Source organism: Prenolepis imparis, unplaced genomic scaffold (genome assembly GCF_030444845.1).
Source record: "Prenolepis imparis isolate NDT839.2.m4 unplaced genomic scaffold, iyPreImpa1.0 SCAF_7, whole genome shotgun sequence".
Lineage (NCBI taxonomy): Eukaryota > Metazoa > Arthropoda > Insecta > Hymenoptera > Formicidae > Prenolepis > Prenolepis imparis.
Window position 1 is genome coordinate 9,625,578 of NW_028141165.1, and position 20,211 is coordinate 9,645,788.

General features: G+C 39.3%; 1 protein-coding gene across 2 annotated transcripts in view; it reads right to left on the bottom strand.

The window, feature by feature from the left end:
- Positions 1–20,211, bottom strand: part of LOC145938043 (uncharacterized) — a 171,528-nt gene that overhangs the window by 8,529 nt on the left and 142,788 nt on the right. Inside the window, exons 2-5 of one of the 2 annotated variants that reach the window (XM_083041367.1) lie at positions 9,431–13,176; positions 6,114–6,239; positions 5,488–5,598; positions 4,613–4,799 (exon numbers count right to left, since the gene is read on the bottom strand). In XM_083041367.1, coding sequence (XP_082897493.1) covers positions 4,613–4,799; positions 5,488–5,598; positions 6,114–6,239; positions 9,431–13,176 — 4,170 coding nt within the window. Of the gene's footprint in view, positions 1–4,612; positions 4,800–5,487; positions 5,599–6,113; positions 6,240–9,430; positions 13,199–20,211 lie in introns of both variants that reach the window. The other variant, XM_083041368.1, reaches the window with a different exon arrangement.

Genomic DNA, 20,211 nt, shown 5'->3' on the forward strand with positions numbered 1-20,211 from the left:
ACTTTATGAAATTGCAATTAAAAATAAAATCAAGAAATAATCTCATATAAAACAAAATAATTTTTTTCTGCGAGAAGTGCTCGAATACTCATCTTCTTCGTCGACGTGTAACTTATCGAGACTCTATTGTATGCGTACATACACGCATTAAATTGCACCAGTTTTACACTGCAACTTTTTCGTGCAAAAATCACAAATCCACGCCTATGTCGATCGATATGGCACGCGTGTGATACAATAGGCATGACGAATGCAAAGCAATACGAGTACGCGATGGCGATATACGCGAGTTGGTATCGTTCTCGCTTTTATGTAAATCATATTTCGCACATACAATAATGGTAGAAATGCGCAGAATGACGATAAAGTGCGAAGTAGCGATAAAGGCAAGAAGAGAGTAAGGATATAGGTATTTGACCGATGCCTTGGAAGGACGCAAAGAACGAGAATTAAGATGTCCTTTCGGATTAGAATCTTTTTCTCATCTTATGTGTGTACGTCGTATGCAAATCTTGCATGAAAAATTTATGCCAAAAAAAAGAAAATATCGCGTTCCCGGACTCGCAGAAGATTTTAAAAGAATGCCGCTCCTTAATGTCGCTCCTATTTCATACTCATATACGTTGCCGCGTCTGTGAAGACAGACAAATGAGTCGAAACTCGATTAAAACTGCAAAGAGAAAAAAAGGAAGATGGCGAAATAAGAAAAAGCCGTCACTTTTATTAGACGTGAATAATTTTTATTAAACCGAGAGAGAATTTTTTTACGAAAAAAGTAATTCACCAACGCAATCTCGCAATTGACTTTATCAAGCAAATATTTGATACATGTATTATTTAACGTTTATTTATTAATTAAATATTTATATCTTTGTACAAAACAAAAGATTGCTTTTCAATAGGTCAGAGATGTAAAAATTCGTCGAATTTGTAACTTTGATTGTTCGATTTTCCAACCGCTAATAATTCTCTTAGTGACCGAAATGACTGTTGAACGTGAGTTTTATTATCGTCCAAACGGCGGTCGTAAAACGGTCAAGAGATTGGCTCTCTTTTGACGAACGTCACAACAGGAAAGAAATTCGGACGTGGCCGCAAACGATAACGGAGCCGAAATTTAAATGTCGTAAATTTTGTGCGGTGTGGACCCGTCTCGCGCGTGTGGGCCGCGAGGAACTTTTCGCGTTCTATTGTGCGAAAGCAGAGTCGTGGAGAGGAGGCCCTTTAAGAGACCCACTCCCTGAAATGCGTCGGCGATGTCTGAAAGTTACAGACACACCTCCGAAAATCCCGATTCTCGTCGCCGCAATCATCTCTCGACCTTTATTGCTCTACCACAAAACGAACATTTTATCGTTATGAAGAATTATTACCAGTCCACGAATTTCTTTTCGAGTTTATTTCTTGCCAGTTTCCCTCGAACGATCGTTTTCGGCGAATAACGATTAACTTCGTTGTGTTTGCCCCTCGGTATTTCACGCTTTATTGACGAATTTTAATTCTTATTAAAATGTAGGAATTCTCATTCGTATAAATTATATGTATATAAAGAAATAATAAAAAATAAAGAAAAATATATAAAGGAAATCGTTAACAAAAAGTTTTTTATATATAGTCCTCTGCTAAAATATCTATAATGCACAACGCAAATCAAGGCAGCTGTACTGCACAACGCAAAAAGGCAACAATACTTGCGAGAATCGATTTAATGCCATTTTTTAGAAATGGACTAGACTAGAATAAAAATAATAATAGGTTATAAAATGTAAAATAGTAATGTTTTAAATAATATGTTATAATTCCTTAAACTCGATTAATATTTTTGACAGTTATCAGCTGATTTCTATCAAAAAATATTAATCGCAAATAAGGCATTATAACATATTATATACAACATGTTACTATTTTAATTTTTATAATCTATTAGTACCTATTTTAAAATTAACGCTTTATTAATATTTTTTGACAGAAATCAGCTGATTAAAACGTTAATTTATTAATTAAATTTTAAAATAATAGTATGTAATAAAAATGATAAAATAATATGTTTTAAATAAAATGTTATAGTACTTTAAAACTCGATTAATATTTTTTGACAGTTATCAGCTGATTTCTGTCAAAAAATATTATTCAAGTTTAAAGTATTATAACATATTATTTATAGCATTATTATTTTAATTTTTATAATATATTTTTATTTTAAAATTTAATTAGGAAATTAATGCTTTAATCAGCTGATTTCTATCAAAAAATACTAATTAAGTTTAAACAAACTTTATATAAAAATATCATTCTTTTTTATATAAAATCAAGGAATGACGCGCGCTTGTGTTATTCTAGTCAGTAATAAATCTGTAATAAAATATAATCAGTAAAATATAATAGAGTGATGTTATTTTGTTAATCGAAAGATAGCCAGACGAGCTTAAATGACAGTCGATCATTGCATCTAGATCGCAATCGTCGCACGCTTTTTTATTTAATCTCCTTTGATTTGCGAATGGAACGATTGTCTCGCGGGGATGCCGACTTAATAAACGTATTATACCGTGAAGAAACGCGTCGCTGGGATGCGTATGGAAATTTATACGAAAGATGCGAACGCCGATATCGAGCAGCGCGAAAGGAAAGATGTATAATGGCTCTACCCCGTTTGTGATCTATCTCGACGCATGCGAGATTGCCAGAGCAAATTTTTGATGTCTTTACCGTAAAATTCGTCACGAAAAAATCGCGCGAAATGTGTCAAATCAATTTCATCGATCTACGTATTTTTTATATTCATCGATTCTCAAATTTAAAAAACGACAAAAGAATATATATACAAGATAGAAAAAAAATTTATAAAATTTAAAAAAATGATTATATCATTCGTATTTAAATTTCTGAATATTGTAATATAATAAAATATAATTATATTCTTTATAAATATAAAAATATGAAATTAAATATAACATCCGATAAAATTTTTAACATTTTAAAAATAATATAAATTATTTTCTGTAAAATTCTGTACATCTTTTTTATAATATTGTTGAATGTTCTATAAAAAGTAATAAATTTTCTCTCGCAATTTTTTCCCGATCACTGAAAGAGTAATTTTACTGGTGCAATTACCCGTACGAAAATTACTTGCCAATTCGTTGCGCACTCGCTTTCAATAATGAAGACGCGCTGGCATTCAAGAACCTTCGATTACTCGTATTGTGAAGCAGGATATGTGCAGCACTTTTTAATCAATCACGGTACGATGAAACAACAGGACCCGTCCGTCAATCATACTTTTATGCGAATTGATACAATTACCGATATTTTTACATAAGCTTATGCGCAGTAAAAGATAATGTCATATCATCAACGGGAAAAATTTTGAGTAAAAAATGTTAATTTATTTATTCACTTGTTGCGCCTGTACGAATAAAGCCAGATTTTGAGACAGACAATTCTGAATTAATGTCGAAGATTCAGGATTGCAAGAAAGATACATAAATTGTTTACGCGATTGTTTAATTTGTAGCTGTCATGCTTATGGAAGTTAACTGCAATTATCTATTACGGCACAGATAACAAGGCTAAAATGAAACGAATAAATCTTCCTGTACGAAACAAAACAATTCCCACGTAATTCTCGTAAGAATTGTCTAATTCATCGTCTAAGCGAAAAACAATCACGGTAAAGATAAACATTTTCATGCCGATCGTTTAATCGTTATCACAAAACTGCGTTCTTACGCAAGCATTTAAATTATAAGAAATAAATTATTCAACAATAAGATGCACGAGAGGCATTTTGCCGACGTAAATTATTGATTTTCGACGTAAACACATGCGATTCGAAGAAGCGATAAAATTTTTCAAGTGAATGTTTACGCGATTTAGACACGTAATAAAATATTACATTGCATCGAATCACGCGTATATCGGGCGAAAACGTGATCGAGAGCCATCGCTTCATTTCGGCTGACGTTAATTTATTAATGTCCGGAATGTGTCGAAAATCTGAGTCGTCGTGCTAATCCACATCTACTCGTCCACGTAAAATTCGATTAAAGCGCAAGGACGATTGACAATAAGCGCGCATCGCGACTCGCGCTTCGATTGAAAGATTTTACATTCGAACACGGCTTTATCTCTCTCGTCTCGGGGGCTTGATTACTTAATTACCATACACCGACGATCCGTGTATTCTGCGTCGAAGAGAAGTGCCGGCAGTTAAATTGCCATCAGTTTTTATAAAGTTTACGCTGCCAAGGCTTCGAGCGTGCGACACGCAAGGTCGAAGATAAGTGACGGTAATGAGGAAGATTCACCGTGCAGCTGCAGGTGCAGCGCCGATGCAAATAAAGACGGATCTGTTTCCGCGGGAAATTGCACGACACTAGTGTCGCGACGTCAATTGTACGTATCCGATAATGCCATATGGTGTAGGTATATATCTCTCTCTCCTCTCGGTTAATTATGCCATATGCGTAACGTGCAAGATTCGAGGTGGAAGTAATTTAATCGAAGAGAGAGGGAGAGACGAGATGTACGATATGTATGTACACGTGTACGATGGCTCGGATATATTTTAAACTAATAATGCATTTGGTATATTCATTGTTAAACTCACCTTCCTCGGTGCAGCAGCCCAAAAGTGTCACGACGTTCGGATGACTGCCTAATTGTTTCATAATTTCAAGTTCCCGATCCAAGTCTTCCTTTTCGCGATCGGAAGCGCCTTCCTTGATGGTTTTCACCGCCACTAGTCGAGTCGTGCCCTGATGACCTGTCAAGTCATCGGCTTCGGCTTTCCACACCTAATATATATCAACACACACACATCCATGCATACATATATATAATTACGTACACCATGTCTCTAAATAAAAAGTTTTGATTCTCTTTAAAAAATTTAAATCTAATTTAAAATTAATTTGATCAAAATGATTTTACTTTAAATACATTTAATCTAAATAATATTAGAGATCGAAATAATGTAGGCCAGTAATTTATCATTAAGCCTAATATTATTAGCGATATATTACGTTGGAAAATATATAACAATGGGAAACAACTGTATCAATCACCGGTCTGCCTTTTTATTGATTCATTAGGAAAAAATCCACCACAATAAATTATATGTTCTCGAGTTTTCCCACACAATCGGTTTTGCATAATCAATTCGATTACACCATTACATTATGCTAACTGTCTATTATCATGTCTCACAAATACAGTGCAAAATCGCGTACGCCAAATGCTGTTATTATAAATAAACGCGGATTTCTACGAGTAGACGAACAAATAAAATCGCTTCATTGAATATAAATGCCGAAGGAAGAAACTGCTGAACTTGTACCCCGAAGATTATGTTACCGCGTGAATTTACCTCAGATATTTCATAAAATCCATCCGACAGTTGCAAATTATAGGCTTATTTTTCATTTCATTGTTTATTTTCACGCCGGAATGTGCCGCAGAAAATAATATAATATCTCTCCTCACCTGGCCGAAGTTTCCTTGTCCGAGAACTGTCTGTAACCTAAGCTTATCTCTAGGAAACTCCCATCTGGATTCCTGAGTCGGCGGAGGCGGCGATTTCTCAGCTTCGTGACACTGTGCGGAGAGAATCGCGCGCGAAACGAGCATTAAATTGCAGTTCAAAATTGTCCAAGAATAGCTGCTAATTGATATGCACGAGAGCGAACATTCGACACGTCGTCGGAAATTATCGTTGTCGTAAAATTTCTTCTATATTAGAAAAATTAACTTTCCGGATTTTCCATTGACGTATTTCTGATACTTTCCTTCACGCGAAACACGTGTATTATGTAATATGCTACTTATGCAAATGTGATACTTATGCAAATGAAGTTAATAAAACAAATAATGCAATTAAATTAAAAGCTTAACAAAATTAATACAAATTAAATAGAATTTTTAGATTAAAAACAAAGACACAACTAAATTAATAATTAAAAATTATGTAAGTAAAATTAATATGGAAAAAATTATTTACGCCGATTTCTCAAGTGAATTAAATAATTTCGCCGATAATTAAATACGTCAGACAAGTTGCTTATACAGTCGCGATCGCTATCATATTAAATATGCGTTTGTTGGCTTCTTACCAAGTGCTGTATCCTCGGTAGCTTCGTGATCGCCTTCTCGATAGAAGTCTTAAAGTCGCCGTTTTCGAGATTAAGAGCGTCCTTCCTGCAGCTTATCTCCGATGACGTGTCCGACTCTTCGAGCACCTGCATAAGCAAATCAACGTCAGTGCAATGCAGCAACATATGCGAGGCGCGTGCGTGCATTACGCACGAGGTAGGTAAAGGGGAGCCGCCTCGATTCGGTCGTCACTCCCGTTTAATTAGGAAACGCAATGCCGCATAGCAATGAAGATCGGCCAGAAAGATCAAGGTGTCCCCGAGCGTATTTTCGCAAGTAATATTACTGCAATAAAATTGTACCTATTACGACTCTACGAAAATACGATGCTGACTTTTCTTACGACGAGGGTGATAAGAAACACGCGCAAAAATAACCGTGCCTATCTAATATTTGTTGTAGCTCTCAGAAAAACTATAATAAAACTTTCGAATTAACCATAACGATTTTAAAATATTTGTTAACTAAAAATAGCAACGAAAAGTATTCTATATGATAAGATGTCCACGTGCAAAAATAGCCGCGCTTATCTAATATTTGTTAAAGCTTTCAGAAAAATCATAAACTTTTCGAATAATGATTTTAAAGTATTTGCTAACTAAAAATAGCAACTAAAAGTACTCTATATGTATTATATGACATCATTTATTATTGGTACATATTTGTCTAGATTAAATTTTCCTATTAATTTACAGAAAGACATGAGAATGATTCACGTTCGTAAAGAATAAAGTTATTGACATTAGTCATAGTTTCATAATAAAGTTATTAATAAAATTATAGTCTTGCATTTTTCTTTATAATTTTTATAAGATTTATAATTTTTTAATTTAATAAAAATAATATCTCATATAAAATATTCAAAAAATCTTGAATTGATGTATATTTTCAATCTGATATTAAATTGAAAGATCTATTCTGATTGTTGGATAAATATCGATTTGTTCAAGATTAGAAGTTAAGGTTCCAATTAATTGAAGCCTAGCATGTTGCCAAATTATTATTATCGATTTCGTGATGCTATTCGTCGGCATCGCTCGAGAATTATTGGAAGCGTAGCGTGTATGTGATTGTATAAGCTTGATTTATTACCGAGAAACAAAGTTACCTCGCGCACGAAAAGGCATTCAATGCGAAACGAAATAAAATTTCGCGTTATTATTACGCGTTACATTTGAACGACGTATTATCTCGTATAGGTTATTGCTTCGAAGAAGAGCACCTACAACAACAAAAAATAATACAAAAATAATCAGGAAAGCGGATCGATTTGTCCGTCTACGGCGAATTCTCAATTTCGAAAAACGCAGTACGTTCAAATTTAGCATCGGACAAGTCCCAAGAAAGCGGTCCTATTTATTTGGTCCTCGTTCACGCTCCTTTTTTTCGTCCACGAACCTTTGTACCGCCATTCAGATTTATTTCCATGACTGTCGGATTAAATTCAAATTTATGTTCGCTTATTACTTCGAACGTAAAAGCATTTCGCTTATGTCATTTCCGGATATTTTGCGCGGAACCTTTTCTCTGTCGATTTTGACACTAACAAGTTTGTAATTACACACTATTCATTGAATATAAAAAAAAATTTCTACAATTAAAGAATATAATAATAAGTTATATGTAAAAAAAATATATGACTTTTGTAAAAATGTACGATGAAGAAAAGATAGGATTAGCTTTAAGGTATATGAATTCACAAGGCATCTTCGTGGAAATGTATTATCAGCGTAATCAATAATAATTACATTACGCGGCACAGATATTTTCTCGTTTTCCGAGACGCGACGTGAGATATACACAAGAAGATTTTCGACCTTCGATGCAATCTTCTTGTCGGCTACCCGTGGAAAATTCCGCGCGAAAAGAATCATCGAAGACAATGGAGCCGAACAATTTTTGCATTATCCAACGCGCGGCGTGCATTCATTTTCTCATTACTATAACGCTCCGTCCGTTCCTCGCTCGAAGACATCACAGGGATTCTGCCAAGATTTCTGCATACAATGAACTCGTAGTAATTGCTGATGGGGAGGAAAGGAGAGGTCGCTAACCATTTTGTGAATCATCGCGGAGCTAGCCTTCGCGAAGGAATTACTCGATGACCGCGTTTGATATTCATTCAGGGCGCGAAGTCACGGTCGTGGAATTTACGAGAGACCTACATTAATTGTACATGAACACTTAAAAATATATATCTCTATTTCTTTATTATGCAGAAAAATTTATTAATCAATTAATCGCGATTCTCCACTACGATTTCGCTAATCCGTTTTTTTTTTTTTTTTTTAATTAAAATAGCGCGGCCCTTTGAGACTTTAATAATTATAGAGTTAATCGGAGCGCATTCCAGATCAGCTGACGACGACTAATGAACGTAATCGGCGGCGATTCAGCTATGACGATGTTGATCGTTAAACTTTAGCGTAATTACGCGAGATAACGAACGTCGCTGGTAATGACTGTGATAGACGCTAATATGCAATGATAATCCAGACTATATCGCGTAATAAGTACGTAAGTGTCACCACTGTTTATAAATGACAATTTGTGCCTTCGCATGAAACAATTAAAAACGAATTGCGCCGCATTATATTTTCCATCTCTCTCTTCCGACTCAATTATTATAGAGAATAAAAATTTGATCTTTTGAAAATAGAATAGAATATTGCGTATTGTTTTTTCAAAGAGATTTTTTTCTTTCCGACTTGTATATTTGCAATCTCATAAAGGAAAAATTTTAATTTATTTCTAATAAGATTGTCTCAATGTATTTTTTTCAATTTTTTTTAATTTCGAGAAAAATTATTATTTTTACGAATTAGATATATTATTACATGAAATATCATAAAGAAATACGAAACTGAAGTATTTTAGAGAGATTAAAATTTAAATAAACATTAATATATTAATATCTATATTTCAAAAATTACAGTTTTCGCGTTATATTTATAATGAAGAGCTTTTCGCGTTAATAAATTTGTCATTAAAATTAAGAACAAAATTTCTACAACAATTCGTGAACATCTGCCAATTATGTGTCATTATTCTCTCAATATTTTTCTATCAAATTACTAATATACAATCACTTTTCGAAATATCTCGAGTAACAGCGGAATCAGATCGCGTCCACGATTTCTCGATTATCGTGGCGACTTTATTGGCGAAATGAAAAGAGGGAGATATCGAAGCAGAGGCATGAATCGGCAATCTGCGCCGACTTTCCAATCTATATCTCGCGCTCAGACGACCTCAAAAATCATGAAAAATCACTCACCTTACGATTCCTAAGTATCAGTCTTCTGAGAATGAGTCCGACACCGACAGCAATAGGAAAGACGACGAGGGTGGCCAGGATATAGCTGACCACGGCGACCGTCTCCTGAGTGGCGATCGCGTGGCCGTCGTGCTTCTTCGATATCACCTCACTGATGTTCATCGGCTCCAGCGGGCTCACCGAGATCGGTCCGCCGACTTTGAAGAACGTCCTGTTGAACTCGGAGACGGGATGATACATCGTGCCGTTATACTCCGGCAGAGTCGAGTGATGATAGGCGGGTTTGTACCTCGTCCTGTTGATCGGAGGCGCGAAGGAGGATCCTCTAGTTACTGAAGGGACCGTAGTGTCCTGGGAGCCGCGATTCTCCTCGTGCTTATCTTTCCGGGAACCCGTACTCGCGGTAGGTTCTCTAGGTTTCAGAACTGGAACGGTGATCGTTGTACTTCCACTGATTTCCGTTGCATTTGTGATAGTTGTCGTCGACTGACTCGTCTTCTCTGTCATCGTCTCCGTCGTCGTCGTCGTCGTCGTCGTCGTCGTCGTCGTCCTCGTAGGACTCTTTTCGTCCTGCGGATCCATTCGCGTCCGTTCCGTACTGCGAACGAAGCCGTCCACCGGTCTGCTGCCGTTGAAGATGTCCGACGTGTTGTATAGATGCATGATCGGCAACACGTCGTCCTTATCCTTCGATTTGTCCGACAGATTACGCGCCCGGACCTCCGGCGATCTTTCTCCTGACATGCGTTTTCCGTTCTCTGCGGACGTCGACGATGTAGGTAGAACCTCTGACTTTCTGCTGGAAGTATCCACAGGATGAGTATCGTTCTGAATCGGCGGAACTATTGTCGTCGTCGTCGTCGTCGTGGTCGACGTCGTCGCGTCTTTAGCCCGATATCTCTTCTGGATCTCCGAGGGATCCAGGTTGCTCGCTTCCGGCGCCTTCGTTCCAATGTCTACAAAAGCTTTCGGATCCACCGTGGTCCTCTCTTCTTCCGTCAATATCCTAGGCGTGACCGGGAAAACCGGTGCCGCCGGTGTCGTCGTTGTAGTCGAAGTTGTCGTTTTCGAGATCTTTTCATCGATTCGCTCGGTCACTATCACCGTCGTCGCGACGACACTGTCTGTCGTTACATTCGCGTCACTGTCGTTGCTCTTATTCGACTTCACGACACTCTGATAATCTTCACTCCCGATACTGTCTTCGTCGTTCACACTGGGCGCGCTAACGACGTCCTCCGCAAGAACATCGGACTTCTCCGTCGTCGCGTCGACGAGAACGGACGGATCGGTCGCGTTCATCGTCTCATCGGTTGCGCTGGAATTTCGATCCAAGTTCCTCATGACGGTGGTCTCCGGCGAGCTTCCGTCAGCCGGCACTTCGTTCACCCCGCTGCTGACACGCGCGATTTCCCGAGGAGAACCCAGCACCGCATCGTCCGAAACGTCGTCGCGACTCGTAATCGTTTCGTTCAGCGAGCGATCGTCCACCGTAGCACTCTCGATCTTCTCGCGATCGCTGGAAGAATTCGCCCACCTGCTACCATTACTTGTGGAAGACTGGCCGCTCTGAGAAGCCGATATCCTGCGACGCTTGCTCGTCACTAGGGACGAAGGCTCTTCGTTGACGGTCGATCTCTGATTCAGCACCGCGCTCGCGCTCTTCCTCAAGAATCTCCGGTCATTAGCACCCTCTTGCTCGCTGATGCGCGACTTGACCTGGTTCCACCTGACCGATCCCCTGTTCGCGATCTCGGGCAACTTCACGCGTATCGTGGTCAAGATAACGCTATCGTTCACGGCTGGATGCGACGAGGACCAGGTCGCTCGTTGGCTGGACGCGCGTTGCTGTTGCGGGACGACTTTTCTCGCTCGTTCCCCTACCAAGCCACCGACAACAACAGTGGACGACGATCCCGCAGCTGCGGCTGGCTCGACGGTCGCGCCGGTACTGAGTTCCGCCGGCGTTCGCGCCGATTCTATACTGGCAGCGCCGACACGAGGAAGCAGAAGAGGAGAAGACGGCGGCGGCGGCGGCGACTGCTGCTGCTGCGAGGGTCCATCGCTCGTTATCTCAGCACCGCTACCAGCAGGACGACCACCACCTTCTTCTTCCCCCCCACCTCGCCTCTCCTCACCGTTTAACCCGGGCCCGGTGTAGTTGCGCAACAATCGCGTCACGTTCGTTATCGTGTAAGCGTACACGTGTTGCTGCTGCACCGGCTGCTGCTGCTGCTGACTCAAGTCCACGACGACGACAGGTGCGGACGATTCCGTCGTCGTCGAGGATGTCGACGTTGCCGATGGCGTCGATCTCGGAGCGGTATCGTCGCCGACCGACACACGAACCGGTCGATCCGCAGAGACCGGTTGCTGTTTAACGGTATTTCGTTGAGCCCGCTCGTTCTCCATCGCGAAACTCGAGAGCCCGACGCCGTCGTCTGGTACCACGATTCGCAGCGACGACGATTCCGTTCTCGGCGACGTGGAGATTACTTTCTCGACGACATTCGTCAGTTTGTCCTCCGATTTCTCGGCGTTTTTAGTCTTTTCCACCTCGACGACTCTTTTCACGTCGTCGTCTTTCGCGAAATCGTTCGTCATTTTCGCGACCGCGACGGTATCGTTCAAGAGTTTCACGTCGATTTCACTCTCCGCGACTTCAGTTTCGACGTCGTCATCGCGCTGACGCGGTATCTGGGTCGTCGTGCTTACCTTGACCACGTGGGTAGTGCCATTTCCTCTCTCTCTGGGGTTCCGGGCAGACGAATCAGCATGACGAAGTTTGTCGTCCACCGTATTCATCTCGCTCCTCGTATCCGATCCAACTATCGAGCTAGACTCGTTGCCCGAGATGACATTGGACACGACGTCCGCCGTGGGCCTCGGCTTCCGGTAGTACAGTCCACTACCAGAACTCCTGAACATGTTCTTGATCCGTGAAACCTGATTCTTCTCGACCGTCCGACGTTCCAGCGCGATGTTCATCTCGTCGTTCATGATCTCCTCGATCGGCGCGGCTAAGATCGCACTGAATCTCTTCGAAGCGTATCTTCGACGCGACGAAGTCGGTACTGTCGATGTCATCTCTACAGAGTTGTTGTTACTGTTGCTGGTGACGTTCTGCGCGTCCGGTTGGAGTTTCTGCCCAAAGTACAAGAATTGCGACATATCCTCCATCGGGATGTTACTCTCCACCGGTCGGAAATGTTTGTACAGAGACTCCGGCATTGCCACGATGCTCTTCTTGCGCGTATCCGCGTCTCCCGATTTTTGATTAGTGGATACCGTCGACGTCGGAGCGATCGAAAACGATGTTGAAGAGGCGCTCTCGTACTTCTCGGTCGTCGACGTCGACGTAGTTTCGTCCTTCGATATCTTCGGTGTCTGCTGTTCGACTTCTAGTTCCGTAGAATCGAGATCGATCGCCGAAGAAGAAGGTTTCTTTTCGATGCTTTTCCTTGACGATTGCGGAGTCTCCTCGTTCATCGACGCTTCTGTCTGTGTGCTAGTAACGTAAACGCTGTGTTTGGTTTCCTGCGTTTCAAAAATATCCGGAGGATCTTTCGACGTGGTATCTGGTCGCGGAGTACGATTCAGAAAAATCCGAGCCTCGTGCGAGCGTTGACTCAGGATCTGTCGCCTCCTGGTCAGGATGCTACGTAATGCCTGTTCGCGTTTAGCTTTCGACGATAACTCCGCATGTAAGGATGGGCGTCCTTGACGATGATCTGCGACCGACGCGTCTGTGAACAAAGAGTCAAAAGTCTGTCTAGATGTCTAATATTATATTAGTTGCCAGATTGAATAGAACATAAATATATACAATAAAATAAAAAGATGAAAATAGTTGATAAATTGTTATGATAGCTGTAAATTAGTGTAATTAGCAACAGGTATAAAAGTAATTTTTATTGCTTAGAATTAAGAATTCTGTTTGAAGCTAAAAATAAAGCTGATCTTTATGTACGTTGTTTGCGATGATTATGCTCCTTTATTACGCCACGGTATACGTATTATCACATTGAAGAAATATACATCTTAACGAAGTGTAAATAACGCGCACGGTTTCTAAATGCTAATTGATCGCATGTGGAACAATAACACGGTGCGTAACAGAGGCGATCATAGTTCCTGTTCGTTCCGCTTCGGTTCCAGCGCGACGGAGAGGAGATTTTTCCGCGAACGGATTAATATGAGAATCACCGGGATTCATCGGTGCGCCTCGGTGAAAACCGGAAGAGCATCGACCGTCTACGCCTACGCGCTAGACACAACGACGAATGTAATTAAGTTCTCAATTATATTCGCAGCGTGCGCGATGCGCGAAACGAAAGAAACTCCTTCTCGCGGAGAAGAGTTCTCTGAGTAACGGTATCTTTCTCAGGGTCGCCGAGAACGGCCGACTGGGTTTCGGGGTACGAGAGATTTGGTACCGTTACGGCTCCTTGTGTCCGGCGAGTCTGCTCACCGATAATCGACCGTCGCGATTGTAAAAAAAAATGATTCGAATTCGCGCGACATGTCATTCAAGTTCACTCAAAAAGATCTAAGTATCTCGTTAATGTTATACCAATCTTAACTATATAGTTACTAGATTCCAGTATTAGAAGATTAACGTTATATTTTCAATATTAAAAAATTTTTAATAATTTTAAGAAATTTAATTTAAAACAGAATGTTTTTTCCGACAACTTAATTTTCGTAAAAAATCTGAAACAAATAGATAAAAAGTCGGATTCGACATTTCATTCAACTCTTCTCTAATATTATATATTTAAATTTTAATTGTAAATTTTAATATTAAAATATTTTAAGTAATTTAAAAAAATTTTAATTAAAAAAATTTTTTTCCGACAACCTAATTTTCGTAGAAAATCTAAAACAAATAAAAAATCGCAGATTCGACATTTCATTCAAACTCTTCTCTAATGTTATATATTTTCAATATTTTTAAAAATTTTTTAAAAATTAATTTAGAAAATAAATTTTTGCGAACAACCTAATTTTCATAAGAAATCTGAAACAAGGACTGGATAAATAAATAAAAAGGACTGGATAAATAAAAAGTTTCAGTGTATACAGTTGTTGTACATATGTCCGTAATATTCTGACTTTCTCAACTTTGAACGGGAACGAATGCTTCTCTCGTTCCTTTATACTTGTACTCGAGCATTCCTCCTCGCGGTTTTCTCATGGTACAATAACGCCCGCCGACAAGTCTATCGTGCAGATAATGGGCAGTGCTCGTTTCGCTTCGCTTCGGAAATTCGTCCGTATTGCAAATTGCCGAAGAACGCGCGCTATATAATCTCTACGTACAAGCATGTTCCACTGAAGGATCATTAAGAGCTCTCGTCCGCGAGGATCGAGAAGAGGATGCTGCAGCGTCACGAATTTATTCTCTCGTCGTCCGGACCCACCCCGACATCAGAAACCGGGCCTCATAAAACGGCAAAAAAAAATGAAAAACGATACAGCTGTAATAGGCTGAATTTACAACAACTTAAAAGTTCTCCGATCTGTCGATGCAGCTCGTTAAAGGGATCGATCCGCTTTATTTCGTGGCGGCGCGAATTTCCGAAAGATTCTAATATCTCGTGAGAAGGTCTCGTGAATTCAAGGATTACCGTGATATACGATGACCAGCGGGAGAATCGTGGATAAAAACCGCACGATTCTCACCTAACGCGCGAGAATTTATTCCACGTTAAAAAGTCTTGTGTGGCTTCACAAAATTATGAACTTCAAGCTGATGGGGGATGAGAGCTTTGCGAATATAAAGTTTTCTACAGGGATTTACGAATATTTGCGATTATGGGTTCCTTAATATAGAATCGGATATTGTGTTCTGGATAATATAAATAGAAAAATGTTAAAGAAGATATTTTATGTTGAAAACTAATGGAACTTTTTTAATAAACAAGTATCGCTCGAAAGACGTCCTTATCGCTCGCAGATTCGTTCGCGTATCTTGCCATTCGTATATACGGCAATCCAAGCTATTGCTCAGACTCCAAAACCAATTCAACATCTTAGAGATGCGTTTCAACGAGGCAAATATTCCGGATGTGTAAATCGCGTCGTAGAACCCGCTCCGCAAGTGGAAACCCGTTTATAAATATATTCTCGAGTGTCCCGACAACCCGAGTTCTGAATAATGCAGTCTACCTCAATCTAATCTTAGCCGAAATCGCGGGAATTGTTGTCTAACTTTGCGCGGAATTTTTGAAGAAGAGAAAGAGAAGGGAAAAAGAGTATTAAAAAAAAAAAAAAGAAAAATCTCACATCTTATTACTGCTGAGTAAATCTGAAAATCTTGTATAATGATTCGAAAAATCAATTTAATCTCAGTCTTAATTTTCAATCGGCAAACAAATAGAAAACATAATTACATGTTATATCTATCGACTTAAATTATTGAACGACACGCCGGAGATCGCCTCGTATTGTCTCGGAATTAAATTGGACGACCGCAAAAATCGCGACGTGCGTTGTAAAAGCGAGAGGAAGACGGACAAGAGAGTCGCGGTCGCGACACACAAGGGACGCGAGTCCGCGATTATCGTCGCGAACGTGACCACGTCGTAATATTTTATGTGGACGCGTGTACGAGAAAGGAAGGTCAGTGTTGTTTCTGTTCTTGTTCTCCGCGGGTTCTCCTCGGCCCCTCGGTGTCTTGACGTGAGGCCGGCTGGCTGCCCAAGTGAACTACAATACGAACGCGTGAGATGACTCCGAGATGTGTCACACGCACATCTACCGGCTCCAGATTCGATCGCGAGATGCGTGGATCCGGGTCTCTTGCGCGCGCGTGCCGTTTCACTGTCCCACTTTCGGGGTACAGTTCGATTCTTTTTTTTTTTTATTTCCTCCTTTTATCGCCCGTTTTACGATCGTCACGATGCGAATTTAATAGCCTCTACGTAATGTCTCTCACGCCGACGCGATGGCCTTTTTATTCGGAGAAGGGAAGTGTTGCGATTCTGTATATATATAAAGTTATCGAGCGTTCGCGCTAATATTCGTGTCAAAGCTCTTCGATTGCGAGAGCGATAAAATAATAGTAGCTATAGACGTATTTTCCACAAAAATGATGGCTTTTTTATCTCGCATGTATATTCATATTATTTCTTAGAATGGCATATTTTATAGCTAGGTCGTAATGTGTTGTATCTACAGATTATTTTGCATTATATATATATATATATCTGTTCAAAAAATACTGCTTTCAAAATTTATTAAAAAATCACGTTTCGCAGAGCGCGAATAGCACAGCCGATATACGTCTCTTGATTGACAAAAATTACCATTACGCGTAATAAAACTGACAATTCAGATCTTAATAAGCGCGTCGCACAAAAGTTAAAGATGAGAATATTCCGCGACGAAAACTAAATTTCCGGATTCAGTCTTGTTAGTAGATGTTAGGGAATAAAGTGGTAGTTTGCGGCTTAATGTAGTGCTTATAATGACAATCTGTATAGCAAATATGTGTCTCTCTATTACCGGCGTTGTATTATGTAATATTAAATGTGTTCTAAGCGCAGTTCTAAGATACTTCACAATATTGCATCGCACAATATTGTATCCAAAACATAATACCGTTTAGCTAAGCATAATTGCATGTAGATAAATATTTCATGCCTGTAGTCACTATTACACATACTTTCACATAATGCATAATGCGATATAACTGCGCTTATTCAAATACGTATGAGAATCGCGCATCTTCGAGAATTTTCCCAAACACTTATTTTTTTATTCAATTTCAAAACACAATTTTTTTTCTAAATTGTTTGTATCCAAAAAAAATTTATCTGCAATTAATTGATAAGACTATTGTATGCGTGCAATCTATTTACGCTCTTAAAAAAACTCCTAATTTCGTCAAATTCGCCTCTAAGAGTTATTATATATTTTTGTCCTAGATTTTTATTAAATCAATTATATTTCCTCAAAAATTTTTTAAAATATTTTTTAGAAAGTATTTAAAGTTTTTCTCTTTCTTACGTCTACCTCTCGGCAAGAATCTGTCTTAATGTTGTATTATTCTTCTTCGAGAAGCGCGCGATTCTCCAATGCTCTCTGAGCCCTCGCAATTTATATGTCCCGTTTCGAGGGGGTCGCTTTGTTGATCGGATTTTTAGGGTCGCGCTGGTCTCTCGTGTCGAAGATAACCCTCCGGCTTACTTCATATCTGCGAATATTATCTGCGGCTTTATTCACGGAGCCTTGGCCCCGGCAATGATCTCGATGTCACGAGGACTCGCGCAATGGCTCAATATTACGTTGCACCTAAGGCAGTATTTAGCCTCATCTCCGGATTATATAAAAAGAGGAAGGACAGAGTCACGATCGGTTGTAGTACTTTAATGTATACCAATCAATTGCCCTGATAAATAATAATGTAGTTAAAACTTTCAACTCTATATCGTGATTAAATTATTAAATAAAAATATAAATAATATAAATTAAATAGAAATTAATATTTCTAATTTTTTCTATCGTCTCAATAAATAACTCAATAAAATTTATGTTAATAAATCGAACAGACGCAGAGATTATTTTTATATGCTTTATATTACACAGTCTGATTAATATGTCTAATTGAAAAATCAAATTGTAGCGAGATTTGAAAGACCGCAGCATGTTTGTGGGGCATCGACATGTTTGCAAAAGCGTTACGCGAAACAGCAGTTACAAAAGCGTATCTCACATAATAGTAGCTTAATCGTGCTAAAGTAATCTGCAACGAGCGTAACAGTATGCACGCTACCCGATCTGTAAATCAGGAAAATCTCTGCAGCGGAATGAAAGCGGAAATGAAAGTCGAAGAGTTCATAAGATCCATCTTAAACAACCGCAGAATCTCTAAACAATATATGTCTATGTATGCGTGAAATAAGATTTCTCTAAACTCATATATTGCAAAGAAACACTTATTTCGGTATTTTATTTGATTTTTTTTTAAATTATAAAATACATAATATAATTACAGTATATATACATATATCTTTTTTAATTATTATATAAAATAGGTACTCCAATATTATTATAGAAAAATATATAATTATTTTAAGATATAATAAAAGTTCTATATACAATTTAAATATATTTTTTTTATTTTAATCTCAGAAAAATTTATTTTTGAACTAGTTAATCATTATTTTATTCGATTGTAATATATGAGTGAAAAGAAAATACTGTTACCAAATTGTCAATATATGTCAGATTTCGATAGCTATCTGACGAAGGGAGATATATCTTCACGATAGGAAATTTCAGTCAGGAAAATCTGAATAAATTTTTTTTCAAATCGCATGAAGTAGCTCGTAACGGACACCCTGTTACTGTTCGTACTACTATATTGTTCACGCCATTCATCGCAAATGGTCGAAACAGTTCGTGCGTCTTACGTAACTGGTTTATGGCATCGCCTGTCGTTCCGGCAATTTGACGCAATCAAGACTTGCGGGTTTAATGAATTCGCGGTAATAATCCGGAAAAAGCGTCTCGAACTGCAAGCGGCCGGTCGAATCGCGTCTGGAAGAGAAGCGGGAAGTTCACCGATCGCGATTGTGTGCATGTGTATTCTCTTATCCAGTCGGCACGACTCGACAAAAAGGATCGTTTTCCGCCTACGCTTCCGCTACCACGCAACGACAAATCCCTTTAATCCGGCGTGATCAATGATCTACACGGGGGCCGAGAACGAGTCTTCCTGCATGCTTCGCATGCGGCTGCAAATTGCGACTCGTTGCACCCTCGCAACGGGTTATGAGGACGATAGCGAACGAGGCGACAATTAGTCACCGGCTCGGCAGGATGTGCCTCTCTCGTTCGCACAATGAATCGCCGATGCCTTGATGCACTCTCGCGAATTGAAATTTATCTTCGAACGGACGAGGGCGGCGCAAATTGGCAGCGTTAACGAGTTTTACCTCCCCGCGATAACGTAAAATATTATACCCGTTATGTATGCTTTATTTTTAGCGGACAATAAAATTAAAAAATTCAATATTGAAATATTTTACAAGTGTGTCGTACAATATATGTATTATATATATCGCGCAGATAAGGAATGCATGTGCAAGATAAATTAAAAATAATTAGCGCTTAATAAATTTGTTTGTCAGATTAAGTGACAAAAAGTTCTCGATTTAAAAGATAAACACAAAAATGCTTGATTAGATAAAATACCGGGAAATAAATATACGTCGAATGTGTGCACCGAGAAATTTTCCGCATCTTCCCTCTCATCTCCCTCTAGCTACAAAGTTTGTGCATACATTATTTTATATAAGGAGAAGTCGTTCATCTCTCTTCGGGATATACATACATACGTATTACTCGCACGAACCGAGAATGTAGTATAACTGATTACGAGCTCACGACGTGGAACGTCGAACTCACTCGAACGCAGCAAGGTCCCATTATTTAAAGCTAGTCAGATATCATCTGAAGGGAGGAGAGTCGTCTTTCCGATCCGTGAAGGCGTATATACAGAGTCACGGCGAGCTCACAATACCGCTCCTTCGATGCGAGACCGAAATAATTTTATCGACCGTCCCCCGTCTCGATCATCTGTCTCGGGACATTTGTCTTGCTGCTAGCGACAATGCTTGTAACGATAATAATTACAAATTGTCGGCTTTGATCGACATAATGGACCGTTCATTAAATCTCCGACAACGCGCGTAATAGATGTCGCGGCTTGTTTACGATCCGAAATTCGCTCGCTCATTCATCCCGCGAATTAAATGAGAGGGAAATCGGCA